At 50.2% G+C, this 16618-nt stretch overlaps 1 protein-coding gene across 2 annotated transcripts in view; it reads right to left on the minus strand.

Moving 5' to 3' along the window:
* Positions 1–5165: 5165 nt before the first annotated feature.
* VPS8 (VPS8 subunit of CORVET complex) overlaps positions 5166–16618 on the minus strand; it is a 244235-nt gene continuing 232782 nt past the window's right edge. For both annotated transcript variants that reach the window (XM_014783113.2, XM_087439905.1), the window contains exons 46-47: positions 9269–9349; positions 5166–5885 (exon numbers count right to left, since the gene is read on the minus strand). In XM_014783113.2, the coding sequence (XP_014638599.1) occupies positions 5736–5885; positions 9269–9349 (231 nt within the window). In that variant the 3' untranslated portion in view covers positions 5166–5735. The remainder of the gene's footprint in view (positions 5886–9268; positions 9350–16618) is intronic.

The following is a 16618-nucleotide window of genomic DNA, read 5'->3' on the forward strand; positions in this document are numbered from 1 at the left end:
AGCAACTCTGTGTGGTAGGCAGGGCGGCATAACTTCGTGGGTTGATGGCTGAAGCAACCAAGAGCTAAGTCAGCTCTAAAGGTAAGTCAGTCAGTCACACCCAGCAGGTAAGTAGCAGGGCGGAGCTCCAAACCTCTGCTGACTCCAAATCCAGCCGCTGTTACTCCCTCACTTCCTGAGTCTGAGCAGTCAGCCTCTGCCCTGCTCTGCTCAGGCCTGTTCCCACTCCTCTCGCCTGTCTCCTCCCGACACCCGAGGGAGGCCATCCCTTGCACACCCAGGCCCACCCCAGACTGAGACCGGCCATGGCTCTAGGTGGAGCATCGAGGAGCCACAGCTCAGCCCTCTGGGCATCGCCTGATGTTGCTCTTGTCTGGTCGCTCTGGCTCTGTGCCCAGCTTGGCTGGACCTGGACCTGGGTCTGGGTCTGGGCCTGGCCAGAGACCCAGACAAGACCCAGGTGCTGCCTCGTGCTTGGGTGTGGCCCTAGATGTAAGAGCTCTCTAGGAATTGGCCTCAGATTTTAGCACTTTTGGTATCAGCTGCTTCTGCCTCCTCCCCTTCCCAGCCCGGTTGGGTGAGGCCTTTGATACCAACTGCTTCCTCAACTAAGGCCTGTCCTCAGTTATCACTCATTTTGGACTTGCCTCCTGGGGCCAGTCTACTGCAGGGGACTACGTGGACCCTGACTGTCTGATTACCCAGCCGTGAACATCTGATATCTGCCTTCACCAGCGCCCCATGCAGTAAACAAAGGGCTGTGTTTCTGCCCTCACGTTTAGATCTGCCTATGTGAACTGTGAGGCCAAAATTCACAAAGCAAATGTAGGCACACCCTTGTATCTGTAGGACCTGGAAAAGCCCTCACAGTCTGTCCGCAGCGCCACTCTAAGAGGCCACACAATCAGGCCAGCACCCCTTGGGAAGACCCAGGGTTGGGGGATGGTGCTGTGTTTGGAGGGTGGGCTCACTGAGGCCTGAGTGGAATTTGCATGTGGATCCACAGAGCCTGTTTTATCTGGGAATCTAAAATAATGAGAGGTGACTCTAGCATGACTTAGGGGCTGCACTGAGTATATGGGGGGACACTGGGGATTTGGGTTTCCTGAGGAACCCAAGGCCCTAGATGAATGTGGGGCCCCACAGTGGGCGTCTCTGGACAGGTCACTGTGAGGTCAGCATAAGATTAGTGGGTCTAACTAGAATTCACTGGGGTCCTTTCAGATTATGGGGTCCCAAAGGGGTCAGTTCTGCCCCAAAGGATTTATTCTCACCTGATGATCAACATATCCAAGAGTTAGAGAGAGCCTGTGAATTCCTGAGGCTGCAATGTATTCCCTGACTCAAACAGGAAATCGCCTGGGTCCCATGTTATGTCTGATACAACCACTCAGGGAATAATGGGATCATGGAGAGGTCAGCAATGGGGAGGATGAAAGAGGGAGCTGACTGGAAATCAGCATCTGCGGTGGAGGGGAGGGTGGATTGTGGGAGTGTTTGGATGATGCGCCAGCTCATTCTTCTAGAGAGAGAAGAGGCCGGGTTGGGCAAAGCATGAGGTCCTTGAGTTTGCTGGGGACTGGGACATGGCCTCCTAAGACTATTAGGACCAAATCCTGACCTTTGAGATGGATGTAGTGCAGACCTCTGAGGGAACAGATGTCAGGTAGGAACGGGGGCTGCTGGCTGCACTCAGTTGTGGAGAAGTGCCCTGCTGTGAGGCTGAGGCCCAGCCCCACCAGCAGCTTCACAGCAGACCCCGCCAGCCTCCTGAGCCAGCTGCCCCCTGGGTGGGGCAGGAGGCAGACCTCGGGGCCTGTGCACCAAGAGCCAAGCTCGGGAAGGGACTGTGCAGGGGGTGGTGTGCACCAACTCCTGTCCTATCTATCCCATCGCCCCCAGGAGCTGTCGACATTCATTCATTCATGCAGGTGGGCATATATTTTAAAAAGTGTTCATTACACCTACCCTTTGACCTTGCCAAATCATTCCTAAAATTTATACCCAACAGAAATGCATACATATGTTCACCAAAACACAGGAAGAAGAATGGTAATAGGCCAGCACTGGGAATGACCCAAATGCCCATTAACGATAGAATGGATTAATTATAGTATATTCATGCAATGGAATACTATGCAGCAATGAGAACAAATAACATGGATAAATCTCACAAACGTTTAACTGGAGTGAAAGAAGCTACTCCCCAAAGAGTACATAATGTACTTTATTTATATGAAGTTCAAACCAAGCAAAGCTCCTGTGCTGGTGGAAGTCAGGATAGTGGTTAACCTGGGGGCATGAAGAACAGAGAATTCAGGGGACCTTTGGGTGCTGGTCATTTCTATTTGCTTGATCTGGGTGCTGGTTATATAGATGTGTTTACTTTGTGAATTAATCCAGCTGTACACATGGTTTGTGAGCATTTCTGTCTATAAAAAGTTTACTTAAAAAAAAATAGTGACTGTAAAGAAAAGATGGTGATACCTGTTCCTTTTTAAGTACTGTGCTATGGAGGACACAGGGGTGGACAGAACACAATCCTGCCCTCAGGAGTGATGGAGACAGACGGGAAAACACCCAAGCGTGGAAACAGGGTGAGTCAAACTGCCGCTTTCCTCTGGGAGCTGGGGAGGCTTCCCAGAGGATTAGGGTGTGGAAGGCCTGGTGGCAGAAAGATGGCCACGGACACCCCAGAGAGGAGAGGCCGCTGGGATGAACCTCTGATGAGCCAGGGCCGCCCTCTGGGAGCTCAGCTGTGCTCAGACTCCCTGGGGGCCTGGAGTTGGCCCTGGGCTGCCCAGAGGACAACATACCAGGAGGCCTTCCCTGCATCTCTGGGCTTGTCACAGGCATCTGATCCTGGAGATGCACCTTTGGGAAACCATTTTCAGCAGGCAGAGCTGAGTGGAAACACTGCTTCTAAAAGGATCTCCAGAGCTCTGAATTATTTATTGACTACAACATTCATCATTAATGAAGCCCCCCCGGCTTTCCTCTCCACAAACACCTCCAACCGAGGTAGGCTCTGGTTGGTAATCTGTTCCCTTTCCCCTTGTAAATCATCTTCCCACACGTCACTTGGACCTTTGCTGTGTAGATGGAGCAGATCGCTTTCATCATCTTTAGTTTTCAGAGGAGCAAACAGCCCTCCTCAGCTCACAAGTGGGTCTGTGCCTAGAGCCCGGGCTCCTGATTGGCAGCCCAGGGCTCTTTCCACCAGTCCCTTCTGCCTCTTGGAGAACTGGGTGAGACGCTGTCCCCCTGATGGCAGGAGGGAGGGGCAATGCAGAGTGAAGGGGGGCGGCCTTCAGCTAGAGCTGGGAGCTGAGAGGAACTGTTTTCAGGTGGGACATAGACCCTCCATTTAAACCTTTACTGGTTACCAGGTAACCTTTGTTTCAAAGGAGAAACAAAACTGTGACGCACACTGCTGTGTTTGCCAACCAGACTCCTCTCCCCTCTCCCATCAATCAGGGCCCTGATTTCCTTTCAGAGGCTCATCTCTCCCTCGGCAGCATGGGAGGAGACCGTTCAGACCAGGTAACTGCCCTCCCCAAATGGTAGCTGATGGGTCTCTGGACTCTCCCTCCCCCAGCTCTTGCCTCTTATCAGCTGTCACAGCCAAGGGGTGAGCACGTGACCTAGAAAAACAGCTGGAGTGGGGCGCTCAGAGCTGCCTGCTGTAGCCTGCTCCTCGATCCGGGGAGCGCCCCCCATTCCCCTCAATGAACTCCACAGCAATGTCAGCAGAACCACTGCTGTTGCTGAGTCTAGAAAGTTCCAGATAAGTCTTTGCCCCTAAGGAACTGCTTTGAAGCGGGTCTGGAGATTACTGCAGAGTAGAACGTGTGCTAAGTGCCAGGAGAGGGGACAGGGACAGTGGCTTCCAGATGGCAGGGATGGGGGCTCAGCTCAGGCCTGCCACAGCCCGAGTGCTACCCAGCACTCACCTACCCTCAGGTGAGACAAGAGGGCTCTCCAAATCCACTCCATATCCTTAGGAAGGCACGACCTGAATATGAACATGCTGTATTCAATGGTGCTGTGACTCCAATGACAAGTTAAAGAACTCTTGGGGACCGACAAAATAGGACACTGGCTGGAGTTGGTGTTTACTGGCCCTGATTTGAACAGGGGTCTGACACTCAGTAAGCTGCCCTGGCTCTTTAGACTATGGAATGAAGAAGGGCAATCACCAGGTTTTGCTTTGAGAATATGAAGCTCCTTTGGCCTTAATTTTAGGCTCCTTAAGAAACCTTCTGATATGTGATTTGGGGAGGTAGCATCACTGGGTCTGGAATTACAGTTCTGAGTTCAAATCCCCACTCTGTCACTTCTTGAGAATGTTGCCTTGGTTAAATTGTTTATCATATCTGAGCCTCAGCTTTCTCTTCTGTAAAATGGGGTTGCAACCGGCATCCAGTGATCACTTAATGCTCACCCACTTCCCCTAATTTGACCTGCTCACCCGTCCATCAGGAGGCAGCAGCCTGTGCCGCCAGGTCTTGGAGGAATTACATAATAAAAGCAGAAATAAACAATAAAAGACAACATAAAACAACATTTCGGGGGCATTTGCTATGTGCCTGCACAGAGCTAAATGTTTACAAGTATTGTCTCATTTAGTCTTTACAATGGCTTTATTTTATAAGAAATTGAAGCTTAGAGACGTTAAGTAACTTGCTCAGGATCACAGCTAGTATGTGGCAGAAGCAGGATCTACTTTCTATTAAAAGTCAATGTATTTGCATCCAGTTTACACGTCTGTTTCCTGTGGGCTTGGTTAGCGTAAGCCAGTCCATGAGAGTCTGGTCATCCCTGAGTTACCTGATGGGATGGAGCACCTCTGCCTGTGAGGTGGAAACCTCGTCTCTGCGTGTGGTGACCTCCTGTGCTTGTTGGCTCAATGACTTTCAAAGTCCCAGGGCCAAGAAACGTAAAAATACTGCTCTGGCAGCCTCGTCCCTGTCATCGGAGCACTTGGGTGGTTGGGCTGCTCTGAATGGAGCCTGCGAGGGAGCTGCCGATTTGAATAAAGGTAGGGTTGCCACAATCAGGGTCCTTGACTTTGAGCTAATAAAACTGAATCGTGGCAGCAAGGGTTCTAAATGCCCTTTTGACTTGATAGACTGAGAGCTAGACAGTCCGCCAGCAGGCCTGCAGAACTTCATCACAGAGGCATTTATTGTTAGAAAGGGAAAATCTGACATTCAAATGGGTTTTAACATGAACACATCAAAAGGGGATGCCCCAGCCCTGAAGGTCCTTCGCTCCCGGAAATGCAGGTTTCGGTTACACTGCAGCCTGGCCAACCACTGCGCCCTGTTCCAACAGCAGAGGAGTTGAAGTCCCTTCATGTTACCCACCAGCTGGAGGAGACGGGGTACGACAGCCTCCGGAATGCCATCTGTGTGAGCTCCGCCTGTTCTCTCGGCTTCCGGGGAAACAGGAAAATGTCCCAACAGGCAAAGCGCATTTTGTTAAAAAGCTAGACGGAGGTATGTGACATTCCTGCCCTTAACGAGCAAAACAAAATCAACCAGTCTGGTGAAGTGATGTGGCGGCAACACCATGGAGGAGACAGGGAGTCTCCTTGGGGAAGGGCGGGCGTGGAGAAAGGCCGGACACAGAAGTCCACCTGGGAGCCTCTGCTCAGAGTGTGGGGGGCAGTGGGGGCCAAGCCAGTTGCCTTGGATCATCTCTGGTCTCCAGGGCCAGGCCCCTGAGAGGCTTCAGTCCTCAGTCACAGGCGGGGGGATGAGCTGCAGCTGGAAGTTCTCCTTCTGGAAGATGCTGTTGAAAGCCGGGCCACTCTGGGAGCTGCTGAACGGCCGGTAGCTCTCGCTGCTGCGATTCTGGGCGAGTTCTGTAAGAAGAGCCAGCTGCAAAGGGGGGACACACATTAACCAAGGCTTGCGGGGGCAGAGGTCAGTGTGGGTGGCGTGGGAGGGGGATGTGGAGCAGAGGCAGAGGAGCCTGAACTCCTCGGCCTCGAATACATGAGGGACGGTGCTGCCTGCAGGGAGAGAATAAACACTGGCTTAGGGTCCCAGGTCTGCATCTCACAGACAAGTAGGGTGACTTTGGGCAAGTTAACTTCATCTTTTAGGGCCCAAATTTCCTCCTTTAATAATGATGAGATTAGACTGGGTAAGGCTGTGGGCACATCAAACTGTGATGCTCTCCGACAAAAGAAAGCTGTCTGACCCTGACCCTCCTGTGCCCTGAGTGCTCCTTCTCCCGCTGGTGTGTGACCCTGTGGCCTCCTCTCCCTCCCTGTGGCCACCCCCTGAGCTGAGCTTCTCCACTCGCTGCTCATCTCATTCCACACTCTCCCTCTCAGTGAGTTCTCCTCGGGGTGAGTAACCTGGAATTATGATCACTGGCTCTGACCTCTGTCGTTGTGTCACCTAGACAGCTCCAAATGGATGCCCAGCTGCCACTTCAAACTCAGGGGCTCTGAGGGAAACTCAGAGACTCCACCTTCTCCTCTAGGAGTCCTCCCTGCTCCCAGCTTCCCTATTTCCACCAACGACCCCAGCAAAACCCTCAATCTGTGCAGGGCTCAGTTCTGAAGACCCGCCAAGGAGAGAGAGTGGCAGGAGGAAAGGTTAATGCCAGCCCATTGGGCAACTAGGCTCTGCCATTCAGAGGGGCCAACCCTTCTACCTCAGAGAGGCTTTCTGCAGAAGCAGGAGCCTGATGGCCTGGCCCTCGAGACGCCCTTGAAGGTCAGAGAAGAGAGAATTCCACCCGGAGAGGGCAGTGTGAGGAGTGAGCCCCAAACACGGCAGGGCGGGTCTGTCTGTGTTGGGCTCTGGCCCCGAAGCCCGCGGGTACTTCTCACAGCCCCAGGTAACTATCTGTAGTGAGTGCCCTTCAGGGGCCAGGTGCTATGCCAGGTCCTTTATATGTCTGTTGTTTCTAATCCTCCATGACAATCCTCTGGGTAAAAAACCCAGAGCCGTGAGAAGTTAAGTAACTTGCCTCAAGTCACCCAGCGGTGGTGGTGTGGGACTCTAACTCAGGTCCACGCGGTGACTTCTGCTCAGCCGAGCTGCCTACGCTTCTGCCTTCCCTGGAGATAACTTCTCTGTTGCCTGTTCCCCACCCACCTACTCTGCCAGGAAGTGTGTCTTCTAGCTTTTCTCTGACCTCTGGCAAGGGGCTCTTTCCTCATGCAGGCAATAAGGGCACAAGGCTCACGTGCGTCTGTTTGTCACTTCTGTTGAAAACTCCCTACCAGTGGCTGTGGTAATTGGGGAGACATCTGAAGCCCCCTAAGTTCAAAGTGCCAATTTATCTAAAATCATGCAGCCCCAGCTCCTGGCTCAGAGACACGTCTGTGGTCCAACTCATAACACTGGCTCAGAGGCTCCGACTGAAAGTTACTCAGCTGGCCAAGGACACAGGAGGTACACTCGCTCAAGCAGTCCTGCCAGGGACTTCCACTGCCGCCCAAGCAGGCTACAGGGAGACGGCCCTTGCTCTGCTCGAGCCCACCTCGTGCCACTGCCTGTCTCCTGTAACCCTCTTAGCGGCCCATCGGCCAGTGAAGTTCTCCACGAGAATGATTACTGCAATGCCATGAACAGAACCAACAATAGACGCCACAGAAACTCCAAGTTCTTTCACACTGGACCCTGTGAGGCAGAAAGATCAACCACAAAAAATATTTTCTATTTCCTAAGAAAAGAGAGGTTTTTGTGTTCTACTTCTGTAACTTAGTGATCTGGAAATCGATGAGTCCTGAATAAGGGCTCAACAGTGTGAAGCAGCAGAACTTCCTCAGAAGGCCCAGAAACCCAACTCCTGGGGCAGAGCTTGGCTGAGGCTGGGAAGGGATGGAGCGGATGCCAGTTGAGTAGAGCTGCCAGACCACATTCAGGAGAGCCCTGGAGACGTCTCCTGGCATACAAACCTCTGCCTAGACCAGCTCTCCAAGGAAACACCAGTTTTCCTCTGGCTGCCAAGCAACCTAGCTGGTGTTTGCCTAAGAACGGAGAGTGGGAGAAGGGGGCCCAGGCACAGAAGCGGAGCACGGAAGTGTCTGCGCGAGCTCAAGCTACGCTCCGGGAGCACACCCGGCCCGGCTGGGATGTAGGTATGGCTTGGGGAGTGGAAGAGGTTTGGACTCCACCTTCAGGTGGTGGAGAGCCAGGAACGTGTTTTAAGCAAGCGGCTAACATGACATTTGGGTCTGGAGAGGGTACCCAGGCAGCAGCACGGAGAAGGGACAGACGACCTGCAGTGGCCTCTGTGAGTTGGAGGGAAGGGGAGAAATACACAGGAGAGGTAGAGAAGATGCCTACAGGATGTCCCCAGTGAGTGGATGGAATGGGAGGGATGAGTCCAGGGTGCTGCTCTGGGTGACTGGATGAGAGGAGATGCAACCCGGAGACAGGCACCAGGCAAGGAAGAACAGGTCGAGCAAGTCAATGAGTACGCTTCTGAAGAGCCTGTGGGGCACCCAGACTGGTATTGTGGCAGGACTGCTAGCAGCCCGCCAAATCTGTACTCTTCTTCTACACTTACAGGATAGCAAGAGTTTCAGCCCATGGCCTTTTGGAATAAAGACTAATTTTCCCAGTCTCCATTGCAGCTAGGTGTGGTCATGTGTCTAAGTTCTGGACAATGGAGGTAAGTGGAAGTGGTATATACAATTTTTAGGACTGTCTTTACAGGACTTATGGTCTTTCTCCTTCTCCTCCATCTTGCTAGCCAGAATGCAGATGTGATGCCTGGAGCTGGAGCAACTATGTTGAACCATGGGTATAAGCCATATGTTAAGGATGGCAGAGCCACAGGATAGAAGGAATCTGGAGAGAGGTTCATGGAAGGTACCCTGTTGATGCCTGCATTTACAATTCTATCTTGGTTAAGCCATATAATCTATAATTTAGCATTTGCCTTTCATGGCCAAAACAAATTCAACCAATGCAGATGTCCAGCAGGGTCTGGGGCTCAGGGCAGAGCTGGCTGTCATCAGGATAAACAAAGGCCTCCCCGATGAGGGATTAGGCTTATGCCTGCTCTCTCTGGAGGAAGTACAAACACAGATGCCCTCCTGTGTCCTCACAGCACATGGCAGGTAAGGGACAGATATCTTTCCACTTCCTCTGAGGGCTCCACGTGGCCACACCAGGGATGCCAGGGAACTTTATAGACTGAGGAGGGGCTGGAGTAAGGACTTGAGGACACTGTGTTTCCAAAACAGTAATTATAAATAGGGAAATAAAAATTTAGACAACCACGCAAACATTACCCTGGAACTTCCTCGGTAGAGATGGCAGAGCTGATCAAATGCTTGGATTTGCTGTGGATCCAAAACAGGTTCTGAGGGTGCCTGAGAAATCAAAAACGGTAAGGTTAATAACCCCCACGGGCAGCCCCTGTACTTGGCTAATGGTGAAACAGGACGTGGTGCTTCCTTCATCCCTCTGAAGAAAATCCCTGCTACCAGCAACTGGGGAGAGAGATTTTACTGAACGTGAATTAGAAATCAGCATGTCCCTCTACAGTCCCTTGGTGCCAGCCCCTACGTTGACCTCTCTGTAGACCTTTTCCCCAATGTGGTCTCTACATTTCCCATACTTACGAGCTTCCTATAGGGCTTCTTGATCCCTCTTTGCCTTTACGATGCAGAGCAATTTAGCTCCATCCAGCCTTGCATTCCCATATCCATCACTGAATATGGCCAGCAAAGATGCCCCTTCTTTGTGGTGGTAGTGGGAAATGTATTATAAATGAAAAATCACGTCATTTCCCTGCCTCATCATAAAGCTGGTAGCCACCTATGGGGATGCAGTTTTAATCTACTGCTTTTTGAAAGAGGGGAAGTCTAACTTGCTTCTACAGTAGTCTGGTTTTGTTCCACATGTCACTGTGGTAGAACACGCCAATACTGTGGTTCTGCTCTCAGTGGATCTGATCCAACTCACAGCTAGAGAGAAGAAATGGGATCCTGGTGGAGGTGGCCACAGGCTTTGGAGTCAGAGGTGAATTGGAATGCCAGTTCTGACACTAACCTGCTGTGTGACCTTAGGCAAGTCACTTCTCTGAGCCTCAACTGCCTCACCTCTAAGTGAGAGAGGATAATGCTTCCCTATGAGGTTACTGAAAATTAAATTAGGTGAGATACATATTTAAAGTGTCTTTAACCTGCCTGGCACCCCCAATGGCTCAGTAGATGCCAGCTTTTATTACTACAATTTAGAGATACCCTTAGTTAGACGTTGATTTCAGAAGTGTTTCAATGATGAAAGATCTGGGTGTCGACATGAGCACGTACCTATGTGGGCTGAGGAAGGGCTGTGGGGTTGAAGGGAGCTGCAAAAGCTGGTCTGAAGACATGCTCTGTTTATAGGAAACTCCTTGCAAGAACAGCCACCAAAACAATGATAACAACAAATGCCTGTGTCCAGGATGTGGAAGAAGTTCAGGAACAGGGCAAGCAAGTGGATGAGCAGGGGAGACACAGAGCAAATAATACCACTACTAATAGTTACCATGTACTGAGCATTCCTATGTGCCAAGCCCTGTGCACTAAGTGTTTTCCATGGGTGAGCTCATGAAATCCTCGAAACCACTCTAGGAGAAAGGTACTGTCAGGTCTATTTCCCACCCCCAAGAAGGATTTGAACTTTGAAAAGCTTTAAGAGGTTATGTAAATTTGTCTTCCAGGAAGGACTTAGCTTCTTTTCCTCAAAATTTTCACCACTCTTAGGAAAAAAACCTACTAAGAGCTAAGAGAGAATGGAAACAAGCACTGCCCTTGAAGGAAACCGTGCTGGCCAAGCGTGAAGTTACTTCCCAGCTTCATCTGCTAACTAGAAGAAAAGGACCTGCTTTAAGAGCCAGAAAGCAGCTGTCAGTAAGGAGGTGGCTCACATCTCATGGGCTTCTGGAATCCCACGGTGGTGCCCCAAAGATAATGTCAAGGCTTCGGAGACCAGCCCAGGGCACAGCGCCTCAGTTCTTCCTGATGCTGTCAGTGATGTGGGGATGGCTCGAGGGGATTCCTGAGCAGGGCAGGAGGATCCCAAACAGCAGCCAGAAAGAGAAGAGGATGGACCCCCAGGGGCTCCACGTTTCATTCTGTTAGACTCGTGTCTCTGAGTCTGCCAGACACATGAAGGATCATTCTCTAATCTGACAATGTTTACACCTGCCCGGACACTTTTTAAAAAAACATTTCTTCTCAATATAATTTGGAAGGAAAAACGATCATATTCTTGGAGAGAGAGTGTGTGGAGTATCACACTCCCCACAGACACTAAGTAAGAGCCCCCGGGGAGTTCCAGGCTAGAGATGATCTGAAGGTTTGAGAAATACTTTTACAAACCTAGCTCAAACAATGCAAAAAGACAAAAAATATAATTACCTTCAAGAGACTTAACAATGGAAAACACGATCCCGCCACGTGATTTTCCTAACCCCTTTAGTACCACCGGCTAAACGGGGGAGCAGGGCGGGTTATGGACAAGGATGCTACATGCCTTTCACTGGCCACTCCAAACCTCAGCTGCGGGGCCACCACCCCCACAGTCCACAGGACAAGGGACCAGGCACCCTGCGCTCACCTGTGCTCACTCCCTGATTACTGTGGGATAGGCTTAACAAGGAGGGTTTAACAATGGAAACAAGTCGGGAATGGGCGAGGTAAGGTGGTGCTGGGGCAGTTAAAGCAGGTTAATTAAAAGGAAGGTTGTAGGGGCCGGCCCGTGGCTTAGCGGTTGAGTGCGCGCGCTCCCCTACTGGCGGCCTGGGTTCGGATCCTAGGCGCGCACCAACGCTCCGGCCATGCTGAGGCCACGTACCACATAGAGCAAATAGAAGGATGTGCAACTATGACATACAACTATCTACTGGGGCTTTGGGGAAAAAAAAGGAGGAGGATTGGCAATAGATGTTAGCTCAGAGCCGGTCTTCCTCAGCAAAAAGAGGACGATTAGCATGGATGTTAGCTCAGGCCTGATCTTCCTCACAAAAAAAGAAGGTTGTAAAGGCCGAGTTAGCAAATGACAAAGCAGCAGAGCAAGAAAAGGCCTCTCCTTATAGAAGTACTTCTGTAAAACAGCCCTTTGCCTTGAAGGGCTATTGTAAGAAAAAAGCCTCATGAAATGTGCTATCGTACTTATTATGGAAATGTAGATAGTACAGGCCACTTGTGATGATCCACTGAAGAAATTCCCATCAGACCCTGCGATGAGAAAAACTGTGTTGGACGCAGGTACTAATTGTGTATACTTGTTACTAATTGTGTTTTCTTTTTTGCTTTTCTCACTAGGGAACTCAGAACTAAGTGGTCAGCTACATTGAACTAGCAGCTGCACAGGACTTGGTGCAAACATTTATGTGAGCTATTATAACCCAGTTGGATGTATTTTGGAAGCCAACTCAAATCATTTTGGGAAAGTGAAGGTCATGTAGAAAATGCTACTGTTAAAAATAGAATCACACTTTCACCCCCAGGAAATACTACTCAGCAGATGAGTCTCTTGTAGGCACAGATTAGCCCCTGGGAGTTTGCTCACTGAGGCAGAAAGTGCAGAAGTCTCAAATAATGGTCCAACCCATGTTTTCTGATCCAGCGCTTCTCAATTTTTTTTTGTGAGGAAGACCGGCCCTGAGCTAACATCTATTGCCAATCCTCCTCCTTTCTTTTCCCTTTTTCTCCCCAAAGCCCCAGTAGATAGTTGTATGTCACAGTTGCACATCCTTCTAGTTGCTGTATGTGGGATGTGGCCTCAGCACGGCCGGACAAGCGGTGCACCGGTGCACACCCGGAATCCGAACCCGGGCCTCCAGTAGCGAAGCATGCATCAAATTTTAATGTGCATTAGAATCCCTGAGAGGACTTGTTAAAATGCAGATTCTGGGGGCCGGCCCGGTGGCGCAAGCGGTTGGGTGCGCGCGCTCCGCTGCGGCAGTCGGGGTTCGCGCACCGACGCACTGCTTTGGCAAGCCATGCTGTGGCGGCGTCCCATATAAAGTGGAGGAGGATGGGCACGGATGTTAGCCCAGGGCTGTCTTCCTCGGCAAAAAAAGAGGAGGATTGGCGGATGTTAGCACAGGGCTGATCTCCTCACAAAAAAAAAAAAAAAAAGCAGATTCTGGTTAGAAGGTCTGGGGTGGGGTCTGAGATTCTGCGTTTCTAACACAGTCCCAGGTGGTGCTGCAAATGCTGGTCCTCAGTCTGCACTTCGAGCAGCAAGGCGCTAATCTGCACTGCAGGACAGCTCAGGGCGGCCAGACCGTCAGTCCCCACTGAGTCCTAATGGTGACAGGACAGACTTTTTTCCTAAGGTGTCCCAAGTAGGTAGGTTGTTTTCAACATTCACTGAGTTCACATGCATCTTAGCAACCCTAGGGTATAATAAGAAAATTTAATAAGAAATGTTCCTGCCACATGATTTATTTTGAATCTTCTTGAATTGCAGTCCTACACTTATTTTACCAAATAAGTGAACAGGATTGTGTAAACTGAGGAAGAGAAGGCTAGGAGACCTGCCCAACGTAAAATGAAAATTCACAACCAATGAAGGGTCATACCAGCGTCTCCACCTTGTAAACCCTACTCCCCCTCTGCTGGGAGAACACCTGGAGTAACAATAGGTAAGCATGTACACACACGTCTATACACACACACACACACACACACACACACAAGCAAACTCATAATTTCAAACATCACAAGCCCAGATAAGTGTGCAGGGGTGGCACTGAGCTCTGGGCTTGTTGTGATCTTATTCCTCCTCTAGGCCCTAAACTCCTTGGAGATACCAAGAGAAGGGGTTTTCCAACAACAACATCCTTCAGAAATTGAAAAATATGGTTGTTGCATGGGTGTGAAACAATTGAAGGTGACAGGTCCTTTCTTATAACACAGCCACCATCCTGGGCAACCAGGGACTGAACTAGGGAGCCACTGCTGGGCTGTCCTGAGAGCCTCTGGAAGCAAAGTCAGTGCAGGATGGAGACGCCCTATTCTCGGCTGGGCCACATGGTCTCTGTGGAAAAGCATCTGAATACAAGTCATTTGAGGTGAAACGGGACAGCTGTTTGTAGGCGTGCCTGGGACCTAGGAGATGCTCACCTGTCTTAAAATCCTTCCTGGAATAAGACAGAGTATTTTTAAAAAGGAAGCATTCAGGGAATGACTAATAAATCACTAAGGTGAGGATTTCTGTACTCGTCTCCCTGGTTCTGTGGCTCGAAAAGTGGGGAGGGATGGGGCTCCTGGGCAGGCAGCTTGCCCACAGAAGGCCCGTTGGGCTGGTTAATGTCCTGCCTACACAGGCTCCTGTTCTGTCACCTCCAGGCCTCGTGAACTTGGATCCAGTTCTGTGGTTCAACAGATACGTCTGGAGTCCCTGCTGTATCAGGCCCTGGGGTACAAAGATGAGCGAGTCAAGAGGAGTTGAACGTCTCACAGATTCTGGCACACTAAAACCCACAAAAACTCTCACCTGCTCCAGTGTTGAGGAGCAGAGTTTGAGAGGTTGCTGAGGTATAACAGCCATAGACTGCACGTCTGCCAGGGCAGCCTTGTTTGAAACATGCTCTCCCATTATCTACATAAACCATCCAAATGTCCCTGAAATTACATCTTTGGGTCCAGATGACTCTCTTGCACATAATGAGACATGGAAGTCTCAGCTCTAACCTCTCGGAAAGCCTCCTCTGAGTGCCCAGTCCTGTCAATGGATGAGCTTCCACACGGCCTGGCCATAACCGTGCTGTTGCACTTACTGTAGCGTAATTATCTGTTCATCTGTCTCCTCCGTTAGTTTGTGAACTCCTTGAATATCATAACTGGAGCTTATTCATCCATCTATTCCCAGTGCTCTACACCAGTGTTCAACAGACATTTGCTGAATAATCTATATCCTGATTTATTCTGAGCTGCCCATTTTAGGCAGAAGAGCAGGCACCTAGCCCAGTGTGAAATCACCAGCATTTGTCTTCCCATTTTCAAGAACTTGGACTTTGTAAAGATTCTTTGTGATTTCTGACATGTATGTCCTGTGTCTCAGTGAAATATCTATTTCACTTTATTTAATTCACTTCTGGGGAAAGGATTAGTTTTTACATGTCAGAAAACATAAATACCAACCCTTTTAAAAAGGTAGGAAAATTTACCAAACCAGGGGAACCCGTGATTAAAAGCCTCTCTCTGTTGCTGCCCTGGCACTTCTCAGTGCAGAGCCATTCAGTGTGACTGAGGCCTGCTGCCCGGGGCAGGGCCTGCTTCCCAAACGCCCGTGACACCGCAGCGGCTAGTGGGCAAGAGCCTGACTCTGGAGTCCGTCCTGCCTAAGCCCAAACCCTGACGTCACCCATCCCTGGCAACACCATCTCAGGCAAGTTACCTCTTCTCTGTGAGCAAGAAGGTCATGCATGCAGAGCACGCAGTGAGTGCCCAGATGCTGTACATTCTCACTGAGTTATTCACAGGAGGGCCTCATAGGCACTGCACTCAGAGCCAGCCTACATGGGATAACGGTCATGTATGCCTAGTCCTAACGTGGCCACCGAAATGGAAAGCAAGGACACATCTGAGCACAGTGCAGAGAAAACAGGCGAACCTGGCAATGAAAGGGATGGGTGGATGCTGCAGAAGAGAGAGAACGGGGAGAGTGGGGGGAGAGCTCCCTGAGGACAGGGCCTCTGTCACTCTTGCTCTCAGGCGCCCAGCACTATGCCCCGCAAGAGCAGCTGTGGAATAGTTATCTGCTGATAAAATGGATGAAGGGATGGAAAGGGCAAGCAGGCAGATTTTCTACTTCACACATATTCACTGGAGCGTTCATAAGCCCTCTGCAATGCAGTAAGAAGAGCACAGGGCACGGCTCGGGCAGACCTGGGCTCTACCTGCATTCTGTGATGTCTAGCTAAGGCTCTGGCCAAGTTACTTCACTTCCCTCAGTCTCAGTTTCTTTATCTGTAAAACTCTACTTTGCAGAATTGTTGGGAGTACTAGAGGTCATGTCTGGGCCTGGCACCTATCTGATGTTCAATAAATGGCATCCATTACTGCAACTGTGTTATCTATAGAGTTGGCCCTCTGTATCCGCATCTGCGGATTCAATCAAATATGGATTGAAAGGCCTACGACGGCTGTGTCTGTACTGAACATGTACAGACTCTTTTTTCTGGTCATTATTCCCTAAACAATACAGTATAACAACTATTTATGTGGCATTTACACTGTATTAGGTATTATAAGTAATCTAGAGATGATTTAAAGTATACGGGAGGATGTGTGTAGGTTATATGAAAATACTATGCCATTTTATATAAGGGATTTGAGCATCTGAGGATTTTGGTATCTATAGGGGTTCTGGAACCCATCCCTTGTGGATACCAAGAGACGACTGTACTTCGAAGAGAAGTACCTGGAAGAAAGAACATGGGCTGAGAATCAGGAAACCTGAGCTCCAATCCTGTCACAGCTCCCTGTATGACCTGGGCAGGTCACATTGCTCCCCCTTGGGTCTATGTTCCGATTTATCAAAGGGCAATGGCACCTTGGGCCACACTCTACCATCCAGGGAAGATGTAGGCACCATGAGATAATAGGCATTTAGGGCATGAAAGTTTCAAGTAAGAT

This window comes from Ceratotherium simum, chromosome 15 (assembly GCF_057802395.1).
Source record: "Ceratotherium simum simum isolate JZ-2026a chromosome 15, ASM5780239v1, whole genome shotgun sequence".
Classification (NCBI taxonomy): domain Eukaryota; kingdom Metazoa; phylum Chordata; class Mammalia; order Perissodactyla; family Rhinocerotidae; genus Ceratotherium; species Ceratotherium simum.